The following is a 23609-nucleotide window of genomic DNA, read 5'->3' as shown; positions in this document are numbered from 1 at the left end:
TCTTATGGTCAAAAGATCTCTTAAACTGTGCGTTCTGCGGTGCAATGAGAGGAGCCTGTTGCTACGGTTACTCCTCTGAGCGGCCATAGTGTCATGCAAAGGATGTCTGGGGTTACTCAAGATGCCCTGCAATGAGAGCCCACATCCTTCTCTCAAGCACAGGCTCACAGAAAACTCGAAAAGTCCCACCAACAACGGTGTTTTTTATGCATCTATCATTTTTTCTTTCCTACTTGATCTTTTATTTTATTAGTATTTTATTTTTTTATTTTTTTACCTAGGGAACAGGCGGGTAACATGATTGGGTATAAAAGCAGCTTCCATGAAATGCTCGGGTCATTCACAAACAAGGATGGGGCGAGTGTCACTACTTTGTGAACAAATGCGTGAGCAAATTGCCCAACAGTTTAAAAAGGACATTTCTCAACAAGCTATTGCCAGGAATTTAGGGATTTCACTATCTACGGTCCGTAATATCATCAAAAGTTTCAGAGAATCCGGAGAAATCACTGCAAGACCGAAAACCAAACATTGAATGCCTGTGACCTTCGATCCCTCAGGCGGTACTGCATCGAAAACCAACATCAGTATGTAAAGGATATCACCCCATGGGCTCAGGAACACTTCAGAAAACCACTGTCAGTAACTAAAGTTTGTCGCTACATCTGTAAGTACTAGTTAAAACTCTACTATGCAAAGCAAAGGCCATTTATCAACAATACCCAGAAACGCCGCCGGCTTGGCTGGGCCAGAGTTCATCTAAGATGGACAGATGCAAAGTGGAAAAGTGTTCTCTGGTCTGACGAGTCCACATTTCAAATTGTTTATGGAAACTGTGGACATTGTGTCCTCCGGAACAAAGAGGAAAAGAACCATCTGGATTCTTCTAGGCGCAATGTTGAAAAGCCAGTATCTGTGATGGTATGTGGGTGTATCAGTGCCCAAGGCATGGGTAACTTACACATCTGTGAAGGTACCATTAATACTAAAAGGTACATACAGGTTTTGGAGCAACATATGTTGCCATACAAACAACTTCACTGGTTTTGGGTTTTTTAAAACATTAAAACAACTGCATGAACATCCTCCATGACTGATGATTTCATACGTTTGGCCAGGGGTTGCAGATATGTATGTATGAAATACCAATTAATTGATTGAAACTTGTATTAGTAGATCGCACAGTACAGTACATATTCCGTACAATTGACCACTAAATAGCAACACCCGAATTATAAAAAATAAAATAAAATAATAAATTATTTTATTTTAAATTATATAAATTATTAATAAATTATTTTAAAATAAAATAATAAAATGGTTAGTGAATAAAAATATTTTTTAAAATGCAAAGAATGACGGCAAACTATTAAAAAGATTGCCCATTAGGGAAACCTTTGCTAGCGTAATTGTTCGCGTGTTCGATCCCCTGCGACGTATGTTAAGGTCCCGACTAATTCCATCACATGCAACGTGTTGTGTTTATTTATTTTTACTAGAAATCGTCGTTTTTGTCAAAAAAAAAGAGAAAAGAATCGCTTCAAACCAAAAAAAAAAATGAACTAAATCACTTTGTCCATCCCATCCATCCATCCATTTTCTACCGCTTATTCCCTTTCGGGGTCGCGGGGAGCGCTAGCGCCTATCTCAGCTACAATCGGGCGGAAGGCAGGGTACACCCTGGACAAGTCGCCACCTCATCGCAGATCACTTTGTCCAATTTACATGATATTGTCATCTTCCTCTTTATGCTATTCCTTAAGGTGAAATACAAACATCATACAACCTGCCATATCATATCATTCTACCATGTTGGCAAAATACAAACACATTAAACATATTTCATTATACTTTTTTAAATTTAACTACAATAAACATTCGGTCAAACATTTATCGCGATACATTGTCATTTAATTTTTTTGTTGATGTAATTTTATAAACCTTTATATATAATCTGAAAAATTTACAAGCAAAAAGGAAATAATAATCAAAACAAGTACAAAAACAGCACCAGTGGGTTGTAAACTCAATAAAGTACCAAAATATAATGCAAAATATATATCCATAGGTAGCAAAATGTAAAGCCATGGGCTCACACACGTTCCGTAAATCATTCACATTTGGAACAAAGCATCATAGTTTTATTCATTGTCATTTCCCAGAGCCATAACCAATATTCCAACGCATGACACGCATACACACACACACACACACACACACACACACACACACACACACACACACACACACACACACACACACACACACACACACACACACACACACACACACACACACACACAGCTGTTTCTAATAATAATAATGGCCAGCAGGTAGTGTCTTGTGCCGAAGCCTGCATGGAAGCTTTAATATATTCTCTAAGCAATTGAGTCAAGTAATTCCAAAGACGTGCACCTGGGGATAGGTTGATTGGCAACACTAAATTGGCCCTAGTGTGTGAATGTGAGTGTGAATGTTGTCTGTCTATCTGTGTTGGCCCTGCGATGAAGGGGTGACTTGTCCAGGGTCTACTCTGCTTTTCGCCTGATTGTTTTGATTGATTGATTGAAACTTGTATTAGCAGATTGCACAGTTCAGTACATATTCCGTACAATTGACCACTAAATGGTAACACCCAAATAAGTTTTTCAACTTGTTTAAGTCGGGTCCACGTTAATCAATTCATGGTAAATCTCATTGTAGCTGAGATAGGCATCAGCACCCCCCGCAACCTCATAGGGAATAAGCGGTAGAAAAATGGATGGATGGTTCAACACCTCATGAGGTTTCATTAGACCATCACTACTTAGTATAATGAACGACACAAAAATGTCGATAGTTTTATTTTATTCATTTATTTATTTATTTTTCCTACAGATTTTTAAAGCGTCATTAAGGTTGTGTCTTTCTATACAAAATGTATTTATTATTTTTTCATTTTTTTAAATAAACCTTTATTTATAATATGCAACATTTACATACAAGCAAATAAATAATAATAAAAAAAAATAATAAAATTTAAAAAAAAAGTTATATAACAAAGTTTAAAGCCATAAACTCACCCAAGTTCCGTAAATAATCCAAATTTGGAACACAGCATCATAGTTTTCATAGCTTTTTGGCTGTTAGAGGTAGAAACCATGAATTGTTTTTTTGGGAAAACAAGTTGAAAAACTTATTCTGGTGTTATCATTTAGTGCCTAATTGTGTGGAATATGTACTGTACTGTGCCATCCACTAATAAAAGTTTCAATCAATCAATCAAAAAGCGTTTTAAAGTAAATTTCAAAGTATTTTTTTAAAGGCACAAAAAACAGGTCGGGTATTGAGAATCTTACATTTATGAATGTAAAACTTAGCCTGCAGTATAATGAGGTTTGCAAAGGTAAAAGTCCTTTTCCAATACTTTCTCATGCTGTGACGTCTGTCAACATATATATATATATATATATATATTCATGTTATTTTGAGTCCATTTACATTTTAGAAACCTTTTATTTATAAATTCGAACATTTACAAACAGTTGAGAAATAATAATCAAAATAAGTACAAAAACAGTACAAAACAGCTGCAGGGTGTTGTAAACTCAAAGTAACTAAAATAGAATGCTAGCTATATATATATATATATATATATATATATATACATACATACATACATACATACATACATACATACATACATATATATATGTATATATATATATATATATATATATATATATATATATATATATATATATATATATATATATATATGTATATATATATCCATCCATCTTCTACAGCTTATTTCTTTGGGGTCACGGGTGGCGCTGGTGCCTATCTCAACTACAATCGGGCGGAAGGCGGAGTACACCCTGGACAAGTTGCCACCCCATCGCAGGGCCAACACAGATAGAGAGACAACATTCACACTCACATTCACACACTAGGGCCAATTTAGTGTTGCCAATCAACAACCCAGGTGCATGTCTTTGGAAGTGGGGGGGAGCCGGAGTACCTGGAGGGAACCCACGCATTCACAGGGAGGACATGCAAACTCTACACAGAAAGATCCCGAGCCTGGGATTGAACCCAGGACTACTAAGGACCTTCGTACTGTGAGCTAGACGCACTAACCCCTGGTCCACCGTGAAGCCCATATATATACGTATATATATTTGTATACAACAAAGGACATATATACATAATAAGGACATTTCAATGTGACCCCAAACTTTTGAACGGTAGTGTATGTAGATATTGCACCAAAAACCAGACATTTGCAGCTAAAATAGTCATTTACCACATTAGCAATGTATAGAGTGTATTTCTTTAAAGTTAAGACTAGTTTAAAGTTCGGACTTTATCAATGAATTCTCAGAGTTTGTTGCTGATCTAGTGACACACGCCGATAATATAATCATAATGGGGGGCTTTAATATCCATATGAATACCCCATCAGACCCACCGTGCGTGGCGCTCCAGACTATAATTGATAGCTGTGGTCTCACACAAATAATAAATGAACCCACGCATCGCAACGGTAATACGATAGACCTAGTGCTTGTCAGGGGTATCACCGTTTCCAAAGTTACGATACTCCCGTATACTAAAGTATTGTCCGATGATTACCTTATAAAATTCGAGGTTCAGACGCATGTTCGGCAAACTAATAATAATAATAATAACTGCTATAGCAGCCGCAACATTAATACGGCCACAACGACAACTCTTGCTGACCTACTGCCCTCGGTAATGCCACCATTCCCAAAATATGTGGGCTTTATTGATAACCTCACTAACAACTTTAACGACGCCCTGCGCGAAACCATTGATAACATAGCACCGCTAAAGTTAAAAAACGCTCCAAAAAAGCGCACCCCGTGGTTTACAGAAGAAACTAGAGCTCAGAAATTATTATGTAGAAAGCTGGAACGCAAATGGCGCACGACTAAACTTGAGGTGCACCATCAAGCATGGAGTGATGGTTTAATAACTTATAAACGCATGCTTACCTTAGCTAAAGCTAAATATTACTCAAATCTCATCCACCGTAATAAAAACGATCCTAAATGTTTGTTTAGTACGGTAGCATCGCTAACCCAACAAGGGACTCCTTCCAGTAGCTCCACCCACTCAGCTGATGACTTTATGCAATTCTTTAGTAAGAAAATTGAAGTCATTAGAAAGGAGATTAAAGACAATGCGTCCCAGCTACAACTGGGTTCTATTAACACTGACACGATTGTATATACGGCGGATACTGCCCTCCAAAATAGTTTCTCTCGTTTTGAGGAAATAACATTAGAGGAATTGTTACAACGTGTAAATGGAATAAAACAAACAACATGTTTACTTGACCCACTTCCTGTGAAACTGATCAAGGAGCTCTTTGTATTATTAGGTCCATCAGTGCTAAATATTATAAACTTATCACTCTCCTCGGGCACTGTTCCCCTAGCATTCAAAAAAGCGGTTATTCATCCTCTTCTTAAAAGACCTAACCTCGATCCTGACCTCATGATAAACTACCGACCGGTGTCTCACCTTCCCTTTATTTCAAAAATCCTCGAAAAAATTGTTGCGCAGCAGTTAAATGAACACTTAGCGTCTAACAATCTATGTGAAACCTTTCAATCCGGTTTCAGGGCAAATCACTCCACGGAGACAGCCCTCGCAAAAATGACTAATGATCTATTGCTAACGATGGATTCTGATGCGTCATCTATGTTGCTGCTCCTCGATCTTAGCGCTGCTTTCGATACTGTCGATCATAATATTTTATTAGAACGTATCAAAACACGAATTGGTATGTCAGACTTAGCCCTGTCTTGGTTTAACTCTTATCTTACTGATAGGATGCAGTGTGTCTCCCATAACAATGTGACCTCGGACTACGTTAAGGTAACGTGTGGAGTTCCCCAGGGTTCGGTCCTTGGCCCTGCACTCTTCAGCATCTACATGCTGCCGCTAGGTGACATCATACGCAAATACGGTGTTAGCTTTCACTGTTATGCTGATGACACCCAACTCTACATGCCCCTAAAGCTGACCAACACGCCGGATTGTAGTCAGCTGGAGGCGTGTCTTAATGAAATTAAACAATGGATGTCCGCTAACTTTTTGCAACTCAACGCCCAAAAAACGGAAATGCTGATTATCGGTCCTGCTAGACACCGAACTCTATTTAATAATACAACTCTAACATTTGACAACCAAACAATTAAACAAGGCGACACGGTAAATAATCTGGGTATTATCTTCGACCCAACTCTCTCCTTTGAGGCACACATTAAAAGCGTTACTAAAACGGCCTTCTTTCATCTCCGTAATATCGCCAAAATTCGCTCCATTCTGTCCACTAAAGACGCTGAGATCATTATCCATGCGTTTGTTACGTCTCGTCTCGATTACTGTAACGTATTATTTTCGGGTCTCCCCATGTCTAGCATTAAAATATTACAGTTGGTACAAAATGCGGCTGCTAGACTTTTGACAAGAACAAGAAAGTTTGATCACATTACGCCTGTACTGGCTCACCTGCACTGGCTTCCTGTGCACTTAAGATGTGACTTTAAGGTTTTACTACTTACGTATAAAATACTACACGGTCTAGCTCCATCCTATCTTGCCGATTGTATTGTACCATATGTCCCGGCAAGAAATCTGCGTTCAAAGGACTCCGCTTATTTGTGATTCCCAAAGCCCAAAAGAAGTCTGCGGGCTATAGAGCTTTTTCATTTCGGGCTCCAGTACTCTGGAATGCCCTCCCGGTAACAGTTCGAGATGCCACCACAGTAGAAGCATTTAAGTCTCACCTTAAAACTCATTTGTATACTCTAGCCTTTAAATAGACTCCCTTTTTCGACCAGTTGATCTGCCGTTTCTTTTCTTTTTCTCCTATGTCCCACTCTCCCTTGTGGGGGGGGGTCCGGTCCGATCCGGTGGCCATGTACTGCTTGCCTGTGTATCGGCTGGGGACATCTCTGCGCTGCTGATCCGCCTCCGCTTGGGACGGTTTCCTGCTGGCTCCGCTGTGAACGGGACTCTCGCTGCTGTGTTGGATCCGCTTTGGACTGGACTCTCGCGACTGTGTTGGATCCATTACGGATTGAACTTTCACAGTATCATGTTAGACCCGCTCGACATACATTGCTTACCTCCTCTCCAAGGTTCTCATAGTCATGGGTGTGAGTTTTCCTTGCCCTTATGTGGGCCTACCGAGGATGTCGTAGTGGTTTGTGCAGCCCTTTGAGACACTAGTGATTTAGGGCTATATAAGTAAACATTGATTGATTGATTGATTGAAAAGTACAGTGCTTTTCCTTCAAAAATAAGGACATTTCAATGTGACCCCAAGCTTTTGAATGGTAGTTGTATGTATGTATGTGTGTGTATATATAAATATATATATATATATATATATATATTAGGGGTGTGGGAAAAAAACGATTCGAATACGAATCGAATCGTTTACGTTGTGCGATTCAGAATCGATTCTCATTTTTAAAAAATCGATTTATTTTTTTTATTTTTTTCAAAATGTTATTATATTTTATTTTTTTATCGATCCAACAAACCACTACACAGCAATACCATAACAATGCAATCCAATTCCAAAACCAAACCTGACCCAGCAACACTCAGAACTGCAATAAACAGAGCAATTGAGAGGAGACACAAACACGACACAGAACAAACCAAAAGTAGTGAAACAAAAATGAATATTATCAACAACAGTATCAATATTAGTTATAATTTCAGCATAGCATTGATTAAAAATCCTTCATTGACATTATCATTAGACATTTATAAAAAAAAAAAAAAAGAACAATAGTGTCACAGTGGCTTACACTTGCATCGCATCTCATAAGCTTGACTGTGTCCAATGTTTTCACAAAGATAAAATAAGTCATATTTTTGGTTCGTTTAATAGTTAAAACAAATTAACATTATTGCAATCAGTTGATAAAACATTGTCCTTTACAATTATAAAAGCTTTTTTTTAATACAAATCTACTACTCTGCTGGCATGTCAGCAGACTGGGGTAAATCCTGCTGAAATCCTATGTATTGAATGAATACAGAATCGTTTTGAATCGGAAAAATATAGTTTTTGAATCGAGAATCGAATCGAATCGAAAAAAATCGATATATTATCGAATCGTGACCCCAAGAATCGATATTGAATCGAATCGTGGTACACCCAAAGATTCACAGCCCTAATATATATATATATATATATATATATATATATATATATATATATATACATATTTCACCTAGTACCAACCTTGTCACGTCCGTTGTGACAAGGTTGGTACTAGGTGGGGATTGAACCAGGGACCCTTAGGTTGCGCACAGCCACTCTGCCACTGCGCCACGCCGTCCCTATATATATATATATATATATATATATATATAAATAATATACATATATATATATATATACATATATATATATATATATATACATATATATATATATATATATATATATGTATATATATATATATGTATATTATTTATACATATATATATATATATTATTTATATATATATATAAAATATACATATATATATATATATATATATATATATATATATATATAGTATATATATATATAATATTATATATATATATATATAGGGACGGCGTGGCGCAGTGGGAGAGTGGCCGTGCGCAACCCAAGGGTCCTGAGCAGCACATTTCACCCTTGCTCCTGATGGGTGCTGGTTAGCGCCTTGCTTGGCAGCTCCCTCCATCAGTGTGTGAATGTGGAAGTAGTGTCAAAGCGCTTTGAGTGAGTACCTTGAAGGTAGAAAAGCGCTATACAAGTAAATGGGTTGTATATACATATATGTATATATATATATATATATATATATATATATATATATATATATATATGTCTTGATTGGATTATCCAGAGAATAGTGCTCGATACCGTGGTAGAGCGCAATATGTAGGTGTGGGAAAAAATCACAAGACTACTTCATCTGATGAAGTAGTCTTGTGATTTTTTCCCACACCTACATATATATATATATATATATATATATATATATATATATATAAATATATATATATATATATATATATATACATACATATATAACAAAGTGCAAAGCCATAGGCTCACACAAGTTCAGTAATAATTTAAATTTGGAACACAGCTTCATCGTTTTCACAGCTTTTTGGTTGTTAGCGGTAGTGTGTTTTAACGTAGAGTTCTAATTCATTTTTAAAGGCACAAAAAAGAGGTCGGGTATTGATAAACTTAAATATATGAATATAAAACTTAGCCAATGGTATAATGAGGTTTGCAATCATAATATTTATTTTACAATTTTCTTTTCATGCTGTGACGTCATGTCGACAGTTTTCGAGCCCCTTTCGAAAACCTCGCGCTACTAATGTGACGTCACGTCCCGCGATTGGCTGAGCATACTGGGGGGCGGGGTCTAAGATTGCGTCACATTCGAGGAAGAGTGTGGGGGATTAGGCAGGGAGGCGCACTAGCACACTTTATAGCTGCCAGCTAACTTAGTAGCACACACACACTTTATATCCGCCCTACGGAGCTGCTGATAGCTAGCTGATAGCCTCGCACAGTTAGCCGCAGCGTGTTGGACAGCAACGTCCTCAAATTACCCTCCTTGCGCATATAAATACACGCACACAAACTCCCTGCGCGCCCTCTTCTTCTTCTTGTCCCTCCTCCTCCTCCTGCAAGCCAGCGTGGACCAAGCCAAACAAACATTCTTCAACAGTCGACCAGTAACACTCGGTGTCCAGTTACCTGACAGCGGCTCTGCACAACATGTGAGTACTGCCGGACGGCGTGAGTCTTCCGCCTTCCCTTGCGGAGTGTCGGCGTGGTCCTGCGTGTCACCTCCTGGCAAATGTTAGGATTCATTAACAATAGTTGGAGTCATGCCTGATTTGAGCTGACTGTGTGGAAGGCCTCGAATTTTAACTTTTTAAGGTCAAGGCAAGTGTTTCTTTAAAGGAGGGCTCAGTGTTTTCCAACCACTGTGCCGCGGCACACTAGTGTGCCGTGAGGTACTGTCTGGTGTGCCGTGGGAGATTGTGTAATTTCACCTATCCATCCATTTCCTACCGCTTTTTCCCTTTGGGGTGGCGGTGGGTCGCTGCAGCTGTCACGCCAAATTTCTTCCCCCCTACAAAAACCTTTCCCCCCATTTACTTTCGGGTCATGTTTAATACAGACGTTTTGTTAAAGGCCTACTGAAATTAGATTTTCTTATTTAAACGGGGATAGCAGGTCCATTCTATGCGTCACACTTGATCATTTCGCGATATTGCCATGTTTTTGCTGAAAGGATTTAGTAGAGAACATCCACGATAAAGTTCGCAACTTTCGGTGCTAAGAGAAAAGCCCTGCCTCTACCGGAAGTTGCAGACGATGACGTCGCAAGTGTGGGGCTCCTCACATATTCACATTGTTTTTAATGTGAGCCTCCAACAAAAAGTGCTATTCGGACCGAGAAAACGACAATTTCCCCATTAATTTGAGCGAGGATGAAAGATTCGTGTTTGAGGATACTGATAGCGATGGACTAGGAAAAAAAAAAGTTAAAAAAAAAATGCGATTGCTATGTTTTTACACACATTTACTAGGATAATTCTGGGAAATCCCTTATCTTTCTATTGTGTTGCTAGTGTTTCAGTGAGTTTAATAGTACCTGATAGTCGGAGGTGTGTGTCCACGACTGGGTGTCTTGACGCCAGTGTCTCAGGGGAGTTGACGGCAGCTATGGACGGCACAAGCTCAGTTTTTCTCCGGTAAGAACTGAATTTTTAACCACAATTTTCTCACTGAAACCTGCTGGTTGACATGTGGTCGGGATCCATGTTCTCTTGACTGCGCTCTGATCCATAGGAAAGTTTCACCTCCAGGAATTTTAAACAAGGAATCACCGTGTGTTTGTGTGGCTAAAGGCTAAAGCTTCCCAACTCCATCCTTCTACTGTGACTTCTCCAATATTAATTGAACAAATTGCAAAAGATTCAGCAACACAGATCTCCAAAATACTGTGTAATTATGCGGTTAAAGCAGACGACTTTTATCTGTGTGTGTGCGTAGCGCTCATACTTCCTAAAAACCCGTGACGTCTTGTGTACACGTCATCATTACACAACGTTTCCAGGACAAAACTCCCGGGAAGTTTAAAATCCAATTTAGTAAACTAAAAAGGCCGTATTGGCATGTGTTGCGATGTTAATATTTCATCATTAATATATAAACTATCAGACTGCGTGGTGGGTAGTAGTGGGTTTCAGTAGGCTTTTAAAGGAGGGTTCAGTGTTTTCCAACCACTGTGCCACGGCATTGTGCCGTGAGGTACTGTCTGGTGTGCCGTGGTAGAATATGTAATTTCACCTATCCATCCATTTTTCTACCGTTTTTCCCATTGGGGTGGCGGGGGATCGCTGTAGCTGTCACGCCAAATTTCTTCCCCCTTACAAAAACCTTCCCCCCCCCATTTACATAATACAGGTGTTTTGTTAACGCTATATTATAAAAATATAATGCTACATTATAAAAATATAAGGCTATATTATAAAAATACAGAAGTTTTGTTAACGTTATATTATAAAAAATAAAATTAAAAAACAATTTACAAACACAAGCTATGGGATGACGCATTTACTTCCAGGGTCACGTTTCCTCTTACGTCATCCCATAGCTTGTGTTTGTAAATTGTTTTTCTAATTTTATTTTAAATTTTTTATTCCGTTGCTCTCAATATCCTCAAACACAAATATTTCATCCTCGCTCAAATTAATGGGGAAATTGTCGTTTTCTCGGTCCTAAAAGCTGTTTTTGTTGGAGGCTCCCATTAAAATCAATGTGAATATGTGAGGAGCCATCGACATGTGACGTCATCGTCTGCGACTTCCGGTAGAGGCAGGGCTTTTCAATTAGCGACCAAAAGTTGCGAACTTCATCGTGGATGTTCTCTACTAAATCCTTTAAGCAAAAATATGGCAATATCGTGATATTGCCATATTTTTGCAATATCGAGATATTGCCGTATTTTTGCTGAAAGGATATAGTAGAGAACATCCACGATGAAGTTCGCAACTTTTGGTCGCTAATAGAAAAGCCCTGCCTTTACCGGAAGTATGTCCGCGTGACGTTACGAAATGCAGGGCTCCACACATATTCCCATTGTTTTTAATGGGAGCCACCAGCAGTAAGAGCAATTCGGACCGAGAAAGCGACAATTTCCCCATTAATTTGAGCAAGGATTAAAGATTCGTGAATAAAAATATTTATAGTGAAGTAATAGAGAAAAAAAAAAAAAGTGGCGGCAGTGTTAGCGTTTCAGATGTAATTAGTCACATTTACTAGGATAATTCTGGAAGATCCCTTATCTGCTTATTGTTTTAATAGTGTTTTAGTGAGATTTTAAAGATTGTAAAGTAAAGATTGTAAAGACATACCTCGAGGTCGGATGGTTGTGGTAAACACACACTGTCTCAGAGAGAAGCAGAGAAGCCAAGCTCACAGCTGCTGCGGGACAACAAATAATCCACTGATGTCTTCGGTAAGATATATATCACAATTTCTCCATCGAAAAACATCCTGGTCCGCAACGTTTTCTACAAGAAACTCGCGGGAAATTTAATATTGCAATTTATTAAACTAAAAAGGCCGTATTGGCATGTGTTGCAATGTTAATATTTCATCATTGATATATAAACTATCAGACTGCGTGGTCGGTAGTAGTGGGTTTCAGTAGGCCTTTAAGTCGCGTTCCACGTAAATCTATCCATGGTATTCATGGCCGGCAGCTCGGTGGTGGAGGGGTTATTGCGTCTGCCTCATAATACGAATGTCCTGAGTAGTCCTGGGTTTAATCCCGGGCTCTGGAACTTTGTGTGGAGTCTGCATGTCCTCCCCGTGACTGCGTGGGTACCTCCCACTGCCAAAGACATGCACCTGGGGATAGGTTGATTGGCAACACTAAATGTTCACTAGTGTGTGAATGTGAGTGTGAATGTTTTCTGTCTATCTGTGTTGGCCCTGCGATGAGGTGGCGACTTGTCCAGGGTGAACACCGCCTTCCGCCCGATTGTAGCTGAGATAGGCACCAGCGCCCCCTGTGACCTCAAAGGGAATAAGCGGTAGAAAATGAATGAATGAATGGATGGATGGTATTCATGGCCACACTGGATGCAGAGTCTGGGTGAGGCTGGGCCGCAAGAAAATATTTCTTAAAAATGTTTTTGCATGCTCCTCTGCATGTTTAGTTGTATGACGTTTCAAATTGTATCCCTTGTGCACCGCAACTTTCTCGCAAATAAGACACGTCGGGGTGCCCCTGTGCTCAACAAAGAAATATTGCATCTCCCACTTTTCCTGGAATTGTCTTTACTCATCTCTAACCCTTCTCTTCACTGCAGGCTTTGAAAAAGACATGTTTGGGGTTGTGAAATATATTTGTATTTAGCCGACGCACGGAGAATAATGTTTATTCCGCAATGTGTGTTGTTCCGCTTTTCCTCCCTGCACCACCATGGCGGCCGGCGGATAATAGCCGGGAAAGCACCGGTATAGCGAGCGCAAAAAGTTAGGGCTCCCGCAGTGTTATCTGGCGTCATATAGAAATATATGTCATGTTCATTGTGTAAAACAATGCAAATTAAACAATAAAAAAAAACATAATGGTTTGAATTGGTCCAGGTTCTCGGGGACTGTTATTACTGATGGACAGGTGTTGCGATGTGACTGCATTCAGGCACGTAAGAAAACCCTCGTCTCCGTGGCAACGTCTCTGTCGCTTTCACTCATTTGCAGCTTTTACACTAACATAGGGGTAGGCAACCCAGAAAGTTGAAAGAGCCATTTTGGACCCAAATAACACAAAGCTGTCAAGCGGCATTCATGTAAAACTCCCGGACCACACTAACATTTAACTTTTATTTTAAGGTGGGGGCCGCAAAATAACGTCTCGCGGGTCACGTGTGTGAGACCCCTGCTGTAGAATGAAGTGAATTATATTTATATAGCGCTTTTCTCTAGTGACTCAAAGCGCTTTTTACATAGCGAATCCCAATATTTAAGTCACATTTAAAGCAGTGTGGGTGGCACTGGGAGCAGGTAGGTGAAGTGTCTCGCCCAAGGACACAATTGCAGTGACTAGGATGGCGGAAGCGGGGATCGAACCTGGAACCCTCAAGTTGCTGGCACGGCCACTCTACCAACTGAGCTATACTGCCCGATAGACACTGATTGACAGAAATGTTGAAATATAATATTTATTCGACAGAATTTTACAGCATTGACTGTATTTGAATGCATAGTAGACTGTATTTATAATATTCACGTGTGAATAATGCTGTATAATAGACTGTATTTATATTAGTCACATGTGAAAAATGTTGTATAATAGACTATTTATATTATTCACATGGGAATAATGCTGTATAATAGACTGTATTTATATTATTCAGATGTGAATAATGCTGTGTAATAGACTGTATTTATAGTATTCACATGTGAATAATGCTGTATAATAGACTGTGTTTATATTATTCACATGTGAACAATGCTGTATAATAGACTGTTTATAGTATTCACATGTAAATAATGCTATGTAATAGACTGTGTTTATAGTATTCACATGTGAATAATGATGTGTAATAGTCTGTATTTATATTATTCACATGTCAATAATGCTGTAGAAGGAATCAGAAAAGATCTAATCTATCTATCTATCTATCTATCTATCTATCTATCTATCTATCTATCTATCTATCTATCTATCTATCTATCTATCTATCTGTCTCCATCCATCCATCCAATAGACTGTATTTATATTTTTCACATGTGAATAATGCTGTGTAATAGACTGTATTTATAGTATTCACATGTTAAGTATGCTGTATAATAGACTGTATATTATTCACATGTGAATAATGCTGTATAATAGACTGTATTTATATTTATATTATATTATACCACTCGACGTCAATTGCACGGGTCGCCCGGCCGGAAGTGCAACCTGGAAGAACAAAATGAAGAAATATGACGGACACTCGCACGGAAGTTGAAACACAACTTAACCTCGATTAATCATGTTGGAAATTTTCTTACAAAATACTGCAGTAGTGAATGGTAGGGATGTTTTACTGCGTATTGTCCTTCACAGGACAATACGCTTTAATAAGAAAAAAAATGGTGATATTAATCGAGATCGGATGATGTGAAAAAATTTGTTGTGATCGTACAGACCTACATAGTACAAACAAAGCACCTTTCCAATGTTTTGCTTGTGTTTTATGAAAACCATTTGCTTTATGGCTGTCAGCGGACAAAAATCCACAAATTATCAACACAGTTTTATAAGCCACAGGGTCTAAAGCGTAGGAAAAAAGTTCTAATCCGGAATTTATAGTACGCAAAATATACACCAAAACTTACCCAATACATATTATGTAGGCCACAAAAAAGATGTTTTAAATTTAGATTCAAATAATCATGGATCCCCTTCAACTTGTTTCAACAACAAACAGGGAAATAATTGACAATGTTCCAAAGAAAAGCTGTGTGACTGTGAGTGTGAATGTTTGTCTAGTGTCCGGGTGACCAGTAGGGTTGCAACTAATGACTGTTTTAATGGTCGGCTTGTCATTTACTATCTTAACAATTGGTTGACTGATCGGGGTATGAAGCGTACACCTGTTCAGTGGCTCTTATTGAGCCATTGGCATTTAAATGTATCTGATTAATAAGAAGCTGATTAAAAACAAAACAAAAGCAATCAAAATAGCAGCAAACAAAAAAAACAAACATCCCCAAACCTGTCTAGCTTCCTGAAAAAGAAAGTGACATTTTATGATGATGATGAAAGCTGCACGCAGGTATATAGACAAAGTTTAGCTGGCAGACTTTGCTTTGAAATCTTTTTTACACAAGTCTGTCCTTTAATTTTAAATGAGCTAGTTAGCAACCTAACTGTCTTTTAGGGAAGTTTCGCTCTGGGTTTTATGCTGACAGTTCCGATACTGATCATCTATGAGTGAGATCAGATACTTGTTGTCTACTGACAGTGATGGTGCTGACACAATAACAGTTGTCATATTATACTTTCTCTAAACTCCTATTAATCTATTTGTTAATTTCATGTCAATAACTGTTTACTTTCTGCTGTAATGTGGTTTTATCTGGATGTCTTGAAGAGTGGCCGTGCGCAACCCGAGGGTCCCTGGTTCAATCCCCACCTAGTACCAACCTCGTCATGCCCGTTGTGTCCTGAGCAAGACACTTCACCCTTGCTTTGCATAGCAGCTCCCTTCATCAGTGTGTGAATGTGTGTGTGAATGGGTAAATGTGGAAGTAGTGTCAAAGCGCTTTGAGTACCTTGAAGGTAGAAAAGCGCTATACAAGAACAACCCATTTATCATTTATTAGCAGTAATGCTACTTTTTGTAGCAACACTTTTGCCCCACTCTTGACAAATTACGGTTGTCTGTTCGACATATTCCCACTTGAAGCCAAACCACCGCCAGACGATGGACCCCGTGCTGTTTTTCTTGGGAATTAATTCTTCCTTCATTTGTTACCAGATTCGCACCTTCTTTCTCTCGTATTACCACTCGCACGGCTCCGCTAGCGTCACAGCCAACATTACCCATGCCGCTACCTCTCTGCTACGAGAGGGCGAATACGTATGTGACGTATGTAAGAAGGTGCGCTTGCTGTCTTAGAAGGAGAGCCAAGAAAGCGGGAGTAACCCCTGTCGTGTAATGCCCGCAGCTAAAAGCAACTGCGTGAGAACGTATACTCGAATATCACGATAGTAATTTTCTATATCGCAAAGAGACAACCCCGCGATATATCGAGTATATCGATTTATCGCCCAGCCCGAGTTACAATGCAGCAGCAAGGTTGTAATGCACGGATGGTTTTGCCAGGATGCAGACCGAGCTCCGGAGGCAGTGTCCAGGTAGAATAATGATTTATTCTCCATAAATCGGTCAAAATACACAAGTACAGGAAAGCTTAGCATAGAAAAAGGAAAACAAATGGCGAAGGAATCAAAAAGGTATTCAACGTAACTGTTGCGTGAACCAAACAAGACAGCCGGACTGAGCGTGGCGAAAGGCAGGAATAAATAGCTCTCTGGTTAGTGCCCGGGAGCAGGTGAGCGTCCCAAACACTAATCACAGGCTGGTGAAAAATTATCAGCAACCAAGAAAACACAAACCCTGGAGTGCTGAAACAGAATTAAGGGACTCTTAAACTAAACTAAACATTTTCCGGGCAACGGTTGTTATTTTAAGCTGGCTTAGTGGTTAACTTAGCTATTAGCATGCCTGTTCCTGGCTTTCGCTCGGTATGTAACAAGTTTAGTCTCGTCCTCCAGTAATAATACTTGATAATGATACATAATTTTACTAAAAAATTCAGTTTATTTCCCAAAATGGAGGTGATTATTACCAACTTTGGGGGGCCTCCACACTGTTTACGTAGCTGCTGGCCACTTGTCAGCCGGGGAACCATAAATGTCAGTCAAACGGGAACAATGTTTGTGATCGCCCTTAAATGACATAAATCAGCAAAGGCCGATCATATTCTTCACAAAAATTGGCCGATACTGTACAGCGGCCTATTGGCACAGCTCTACTATTTTTCGAAGGAGAGTCGGAGACACATCTTCACGATACACGGTACGTCATGCCTTTGCGCTAAATGCTCCTGCATCACCATACTTGCCAACCCTCCCAGATTTTACGGGAGACTCCCGAAATTCAGCGCCTCTCCCGAAAACCTCCCGGAAGAAATTTTCTCCGGAAATTCAGCCGGAGATGGAGGCCACGCCACTTCCAGCTCCATGCGGACATGAGTGGGGACAGCCTGTTTTCACGTCCGCTTTCCTGTTGTATAAACAGCTTGCCTGCCCAATAACGTTACAACATCTACGGATTTTAATAAAAAACTGCACACACAAGGAGACGAAGCAGACGAACGAGGAAGTTACAGCCATGGCGACGCCGTCTGTAAAAGTTATCTATGTTGTCTGTTGCCATCTCCTGGTGAATGTTGGCTGTAGCATTATGGGGTTGCTTTTTGATTAGCCAACGATTTACTTGGTGTTGCATACCTGACTGCAAGTGAGTGAGTCTGTTCTGATTCCGGAAGCCCATGTATTTGATAGGTGCTGTATGAAATTCAACTATTTATTTTGTTTATATATATAATGAAATAATTATAGCTAGAATTCACTGAAAGTCAAGTATTTCATACATATATTGTGTATATATTTATATATATATGTATGTGTGGGAAAAATCACAAGACTACTTCATCTCTACAGAACTGTTTCATGAGGGGTTCCCTCAATCGTCAGGAGATTTGAGGGAACCCCTCATGAAACAGTTCTGTAGAGATGAAGTAGTCTTGTGATTTTTCCCACACACACATATATTGCACTCTACCACGGTATCGAGCACTATTCTCTGGATAATCTAATTAAGACATATATTTATATGAAATACTCGAGTTGGTGAATTGGCTGTAAATAGACTCCTCCCCTCTTAACCACGCCCCCGCCCCGACTACGCCCCCACCCCTCACCTCCCGAAATGCACATACTTGGCAAGTATGTGCATCACAGACATACTGCCAGGAAAAACGAGTGTCACTTTGCAAACTGAGCAAGTTATTCTTTGACTTCTTTAGGGTGAAATGTTCCCATACTCATGTTTCCACTCGCGGTGTTGTTGCAGTTCCTGTTGTTTGCTCAGGTAGGTTGGTTTCTATTTGGAGCCATGGCGTCACTATTGTCGACATTTGAATTTGTTTGCGACAAAATGTATGGCGACTAATCGTTGCACCTGTAGTGACTAATCCAGAATGTGCACCGCTCTTTCTCCAAAATGTCAGCTGGCGTAAGCTTCAGCTTGATGATAATGAGGAGAAATGGTATCGACCATGGGTCAGCAACCAAAAACGTTGAAAGATCCTTATTGGACCAATATAAAAAACAAGAAAAAAAATCTGTCTGGGGCCACAAAAGTTAAAAGCCTATAAGGAAAACAACCGATGCTTTTAGTGTCTATATTAGCTACATTAGAATACTGTCAAATGACTATTTAGGCTAGGAATACATACTGAGCATGCCTTGCAGCGCATCCTGGAAAGAATGACGCATCACCTGACTACTCTGTGGTACGATGGTGCTTTAACTTTGACTTCCATTAATTACTATATTAAAGTATTATGTTTCGTTTCATTGATGAAATTGTAGAACTACAATAAAGAAATCAGATTTCTGAAGTCATTTTTATTTTGAGAATTCGAAAAAAGTACAACCAAATAAATCATGCATAATAAGCCTCTTATAATTTCAGACATTTCTCACGGAAATAAAATGCAGTCCTCTTCAATTTTCAGTAACTCAATATAATCCTCTTCTCCCGCTTATCTGGGCAACAGACATTGCAGTGAACCGCAGCCTGCTCTTGAAACGCAACCTGCAGTTATAAAAAATAAAACCTCAGCCTTTTGAAAGAAGTATATGCAATCAAAATAATACAGTTAAAGTTAGATTTCTGTGAATTATCCTCCTTATTACCGTATTTTTCGGACGATAAGGCGCACTTAAAATCCTTTCATTTTCTCAAAACTCGACTGCACCGTATAACCCGGTGCACATAATGTACGGAATAATTTTTGTTGTGGTTAATGACCTCAAAGCTATTTTATTTGGTACATGGTGAAATAAGTGTGACCAGTAGATGGCAGTCAAACATAATAGATACGTGTAGACTGCAATATGATGGCAGTCACACATAAGAGATATGTGTAGACTGCAATATGACTCAAGTAAACTACACCAAAATGTTATATGTTCTATTGAAAATATAGAACATTACACACAGCGCTCAAAAATCTATCAAAATGTTTTAGTACGACTTTGGTAAGCTATGAAGCCGCACCGCTTGTTGGATTGTACTGTGCTTTAACACATTATGGTGTCTGTATAAGGTAACACATATTAGCTAATGTTTTGTTTTGTAATATTATGCAAAAGTAACTTTTCTTACCTTCTGGTACCTGCTGATCTGTAATTGGGATCTGCATAAGTTCTGAAAATGTGTGGGCGTCCGCCTTTGTAGTCCTTATTCGAAAAGCTTCTCCTTTTTCTCTACTTGTTATCCTCCGCTTTTGCCATTTCGAGTGTAAAGTAGTGTAAAGTTCTTATAGCTATGAGTAAACGCGCCATATTAGAGTCAAACATACCGGTGTAGTGAATCAACATTATTCACTCAAGAAACTTTCGTTATTAGAGAGGTCCGGTTGGACGTTTTTTCACGGCACACATTTCCGGCCTTGTTTTTCCACTAGTGAGCCCCTGATGGGGAGATGCTGCTATTTTATTAATTGAAGTAAAGTCTGAATGTCATTAAAACAGTTAGCTCCATCTTTTGACACTTCTTCCACTCCTGTCCTTGCACGCTACACCGCTACAACAAAGATGACGGAGAAAAAACGGTGCCGAAAGTGAGCCACGTGAATTAGACCGCCCCAAAAACGGTGCATCCTGAAGCAACTGACAGATAGCGACTTGAAGATGATCCGTAAAACAATATCTACGCAACATTTTGAGCAAAGAACCAGCATTACATGTTATGTAGACCACAATGAAGTGTTTTACATTTAGAAAAAAAAGAATACGATTTTGACCTCTTTAATACGGTGCGCCCTTTGTATGAAAATAGACCTGACGAGGCCCGCTCATCGGCAGTGAGCCTTATAATTGGGTGCGCTCTATGGTATGGAAAATACGGTAGTTTTCTGCAAATGCCAAGTAAGTTAGTGCAAGGGTAAACGCAGCAGCATCGTCTTCTCTTTTGACACGCATAATACAACGCAGCCGATCGGACCTGAGCAACAAAACACAATAATATCCCTGTCTCATTTCAAATAAATACTGAAAAAAACTGAAATCACTTCATAAAAACAGCCACTTTGCTACTAAATATGTGCCTCTGACGGGATTGTGTTCTCAGCCGTATAATGTGACTTCTGTTTTCCAACGTCAGTGGACAGCTTCTCAACATCGGGTGTATTTGACGTAACTTTAATCTGCACGCAGGACTGCAGGCCCCTTATCTGTGGGCCGGGTGCAATATTTGTTTTTGATGTAGCTTGTTTGATGATACGTGCTTGCACATGTATTTGTTTTGTTTGCAACAGCCACCCGCCTGGCACCACGCCGGGCTGAAAGAAGCGTGTGTCGCAGGCTGACACAGGCCTTTGTTGAAGTGAAGTGAATTATAGTTATATAGCGCTTTTCTCTAGTGACTCAAAGTACTTTTACATAGTGAAACCCAATATCTAAGTCACATTTAAAGACGTGTGGATGGCACTGGGAGCAGGTGGGTAAAGTGTCTTGCCCAAGGACACAACGGCAGTAACAAGGATGGCGTAAGCGGGGATCGAACCTGGAACCCTTAAGTTGCTGGCACGGCCACTCTACCAACCTAGGTATACCGCCCGATAGACATTGATTGACAGAAATGTTGAAATGTAATATTTATTCAACACATTTTTACAGCATTGGAAAACATTAAAACTTTTTGTGTCATGTTTGTCTTACGTGAAACCATACTAAAACATTTTTTTTTTCTCCCATGTTTTTCCATTCCCGTACATTTTTGAATGTAACTAAGGCAGCGCTAAAGACCCCCGATATAGAGAGTGGATGGATGATTGTTGATTGGCCATGTTTTGAAGCAACTGAGGCAAAATGATTGCACCGCTGAGGCGCTGTTGATTTATTCTTGACTAGTACCATCATTGGCATGGAAACCGGTAGGGTTGCACGTTATAGTCGCTATATGATATAAACAATATCAATTGTTTGCCGTGTGCTTGGACGTAGGGCTGGGCGATATGGCCTTTTGTTAATACGTCTATATTATCAGGCCATATCGCGATACCCGATATATATCTCGATATTTTACCTTGGCCTGGAATTAACACTTGATACATATAATTACAGCAGTATGATGATTCTATGTGTCTACATTAAAACATTCTTCTTCATACTGCATAAATATATGCTCATTTTAAACTATCATGCAGAGAAGGAAATCTGTATCTGAAAAACTGTATTTAATAAACCGTTATTAAGCAATGGCACCAACATTCATGTCATTTCCAAAACAGAAAGTACAAGATTGTCTGAGACATTTTAAGTGTCAAATAAAAATGAGCTGCATAATAGGAAATCAAATAGTGTTCGTCCTTCGCTATGTGGTAGGTTACTACGGACGTTATTGAATTATGTTGTTTACAATTTTTTTCATACCTTGTTGATCCGGAAACGTTTGCCTCGGCATTTTGATGGTGTGGGCGTGTGGCACCAAACGGAGATGTTGACATGCGGAGTTTCAAGCACTCTTCATTCTCTAGCAGGTGACTTTTCAAAGGATGCTACATATTAGCAGTAATGCTACTTTTTGCAGCAAAGCTTTTGGCCCACACTTGACAAATTACGGTTGTCTGTTCGACATATTCCCACTTGAAGCCAAACAAACGCCAGACGATGGACCCCCTGCTCTTTTTCTTAGGAATTGATATTCTTCCTTCATTCCGTTTGGAATCCCGTTTGGATTCTCGAAGAAGACTCCTACACTGCCACGTCGTGGAACTACTCACCATACGAATGGCATACCTGTCTGCATTTACACATCTGGGAAGCAGTTTTGAATTGGACCAGTCAACATTTGATGTGCTGAGGAAATATGTGTGCCACCTGTATGGCCAAACATCTGCAGAACATGTCAACACTGCAAGGTACAGAGCATTCTGCATGGCATCATCAGCTTTGCCAGAACTCTCAATGCCCCCTACAAGTGACGCCCTGCACCAACACTGCGAAAGGGCAAACTACCAGGCTGCAATAATGAGATTATCTCAAAGGTATAATGTCTGCTCCTTCACCCAATGGCAATGGATGGCACATTGAGGATGGATGGTTGATAGTTACATGGATGACTACAAATCCTGCTCCTAATAGTGTTAAATGTAGTCCACTGCAGCTGCAAGCAGAACAAATGTGAGACAGGAAGATATTCCTGTATGTCTGCAAGATTGTCCTGTACTAAGTTGTGTCAGTGCCAACTTTGTGCCAATATTTCCATGGGAACGGAGGATAAAAGCACTTGGGAAGATGGCTCTGATGATAGTGATAGCTAAGAGATGAACAATGTCTCCCTCGTTTAGAATCGGCAAAGTCACACTTTTTCAGTTTTTGAGTTTTTGCCACATTTGAGAAAAATCCCTGAGTATTTTACAATTTCTTTTTTTTTAGTTACTGAAGTTCAATACTTTAAAAATAGAATGTGAGGTTACAGTGAACTTGACCTTAAAAATATATAATAATCATAATTTGAGTTTGTGCCAGATTTGAGGAAAATCTATCTAAGAATTCTTGAGATATGGCTTTAACAATGTGCTAAATTAAGACAAAATAACAAAAAAAAAAAAAATACCCAAGACCTGCTGTGACATCAACACATTGTTTTGTTCATGTAAATATTGTTTTATACCATATTGTGTACAGATTCTAAACTG

General features: G+C 39.3%; 1 protein-coding gene across 1 annotated transcript in view; it reads left to right on the top strand.

Moving 5' to 3' along the window:
* The first annotated feature begins 9454 nt into the window (after positions 1-9454).
* The window catches only part of LOC133560789 (pyruvate carboxylase, mitochondrial-like), a 692938-nt gene continuing 678783 nt past the window's right edge, over positions 9455-23609 (top strand). The window contains exon 1 of the mRNA XM_061913719.1: positions 9455-9811. Coding sequence (XP_061769703.1) covers positions 9810-9811 — 2 coding nt within the window. The 5' untranslated portion in view covers positions 9455-9809. The remainder of the gene's footprint in view (positions 9812-23609) is intronic.

This window comes from Nerophis ophidion, linkage group LG10, assembly GCF_033978795.1.
Source record: "Nerophis ophidion isolate RoL-2023_Sa linkage group LG10, RoL_Noph_v1.0, whole genome shotgun sequence".
In the NCBI taxonomy this organism is placed as follows: domain Eukaryota; kingdom Metazoa; phylum Chordata; class Actinopteri; order Syngnathiformes; family Syngnathidae; genus Nerophis; species Nerophis ophidion.
The sequence above is the reverse complement of the archived record's forward strand: the minus strand, read 5'-3'. Positions and strand labels throughout refer to the sequence as shown.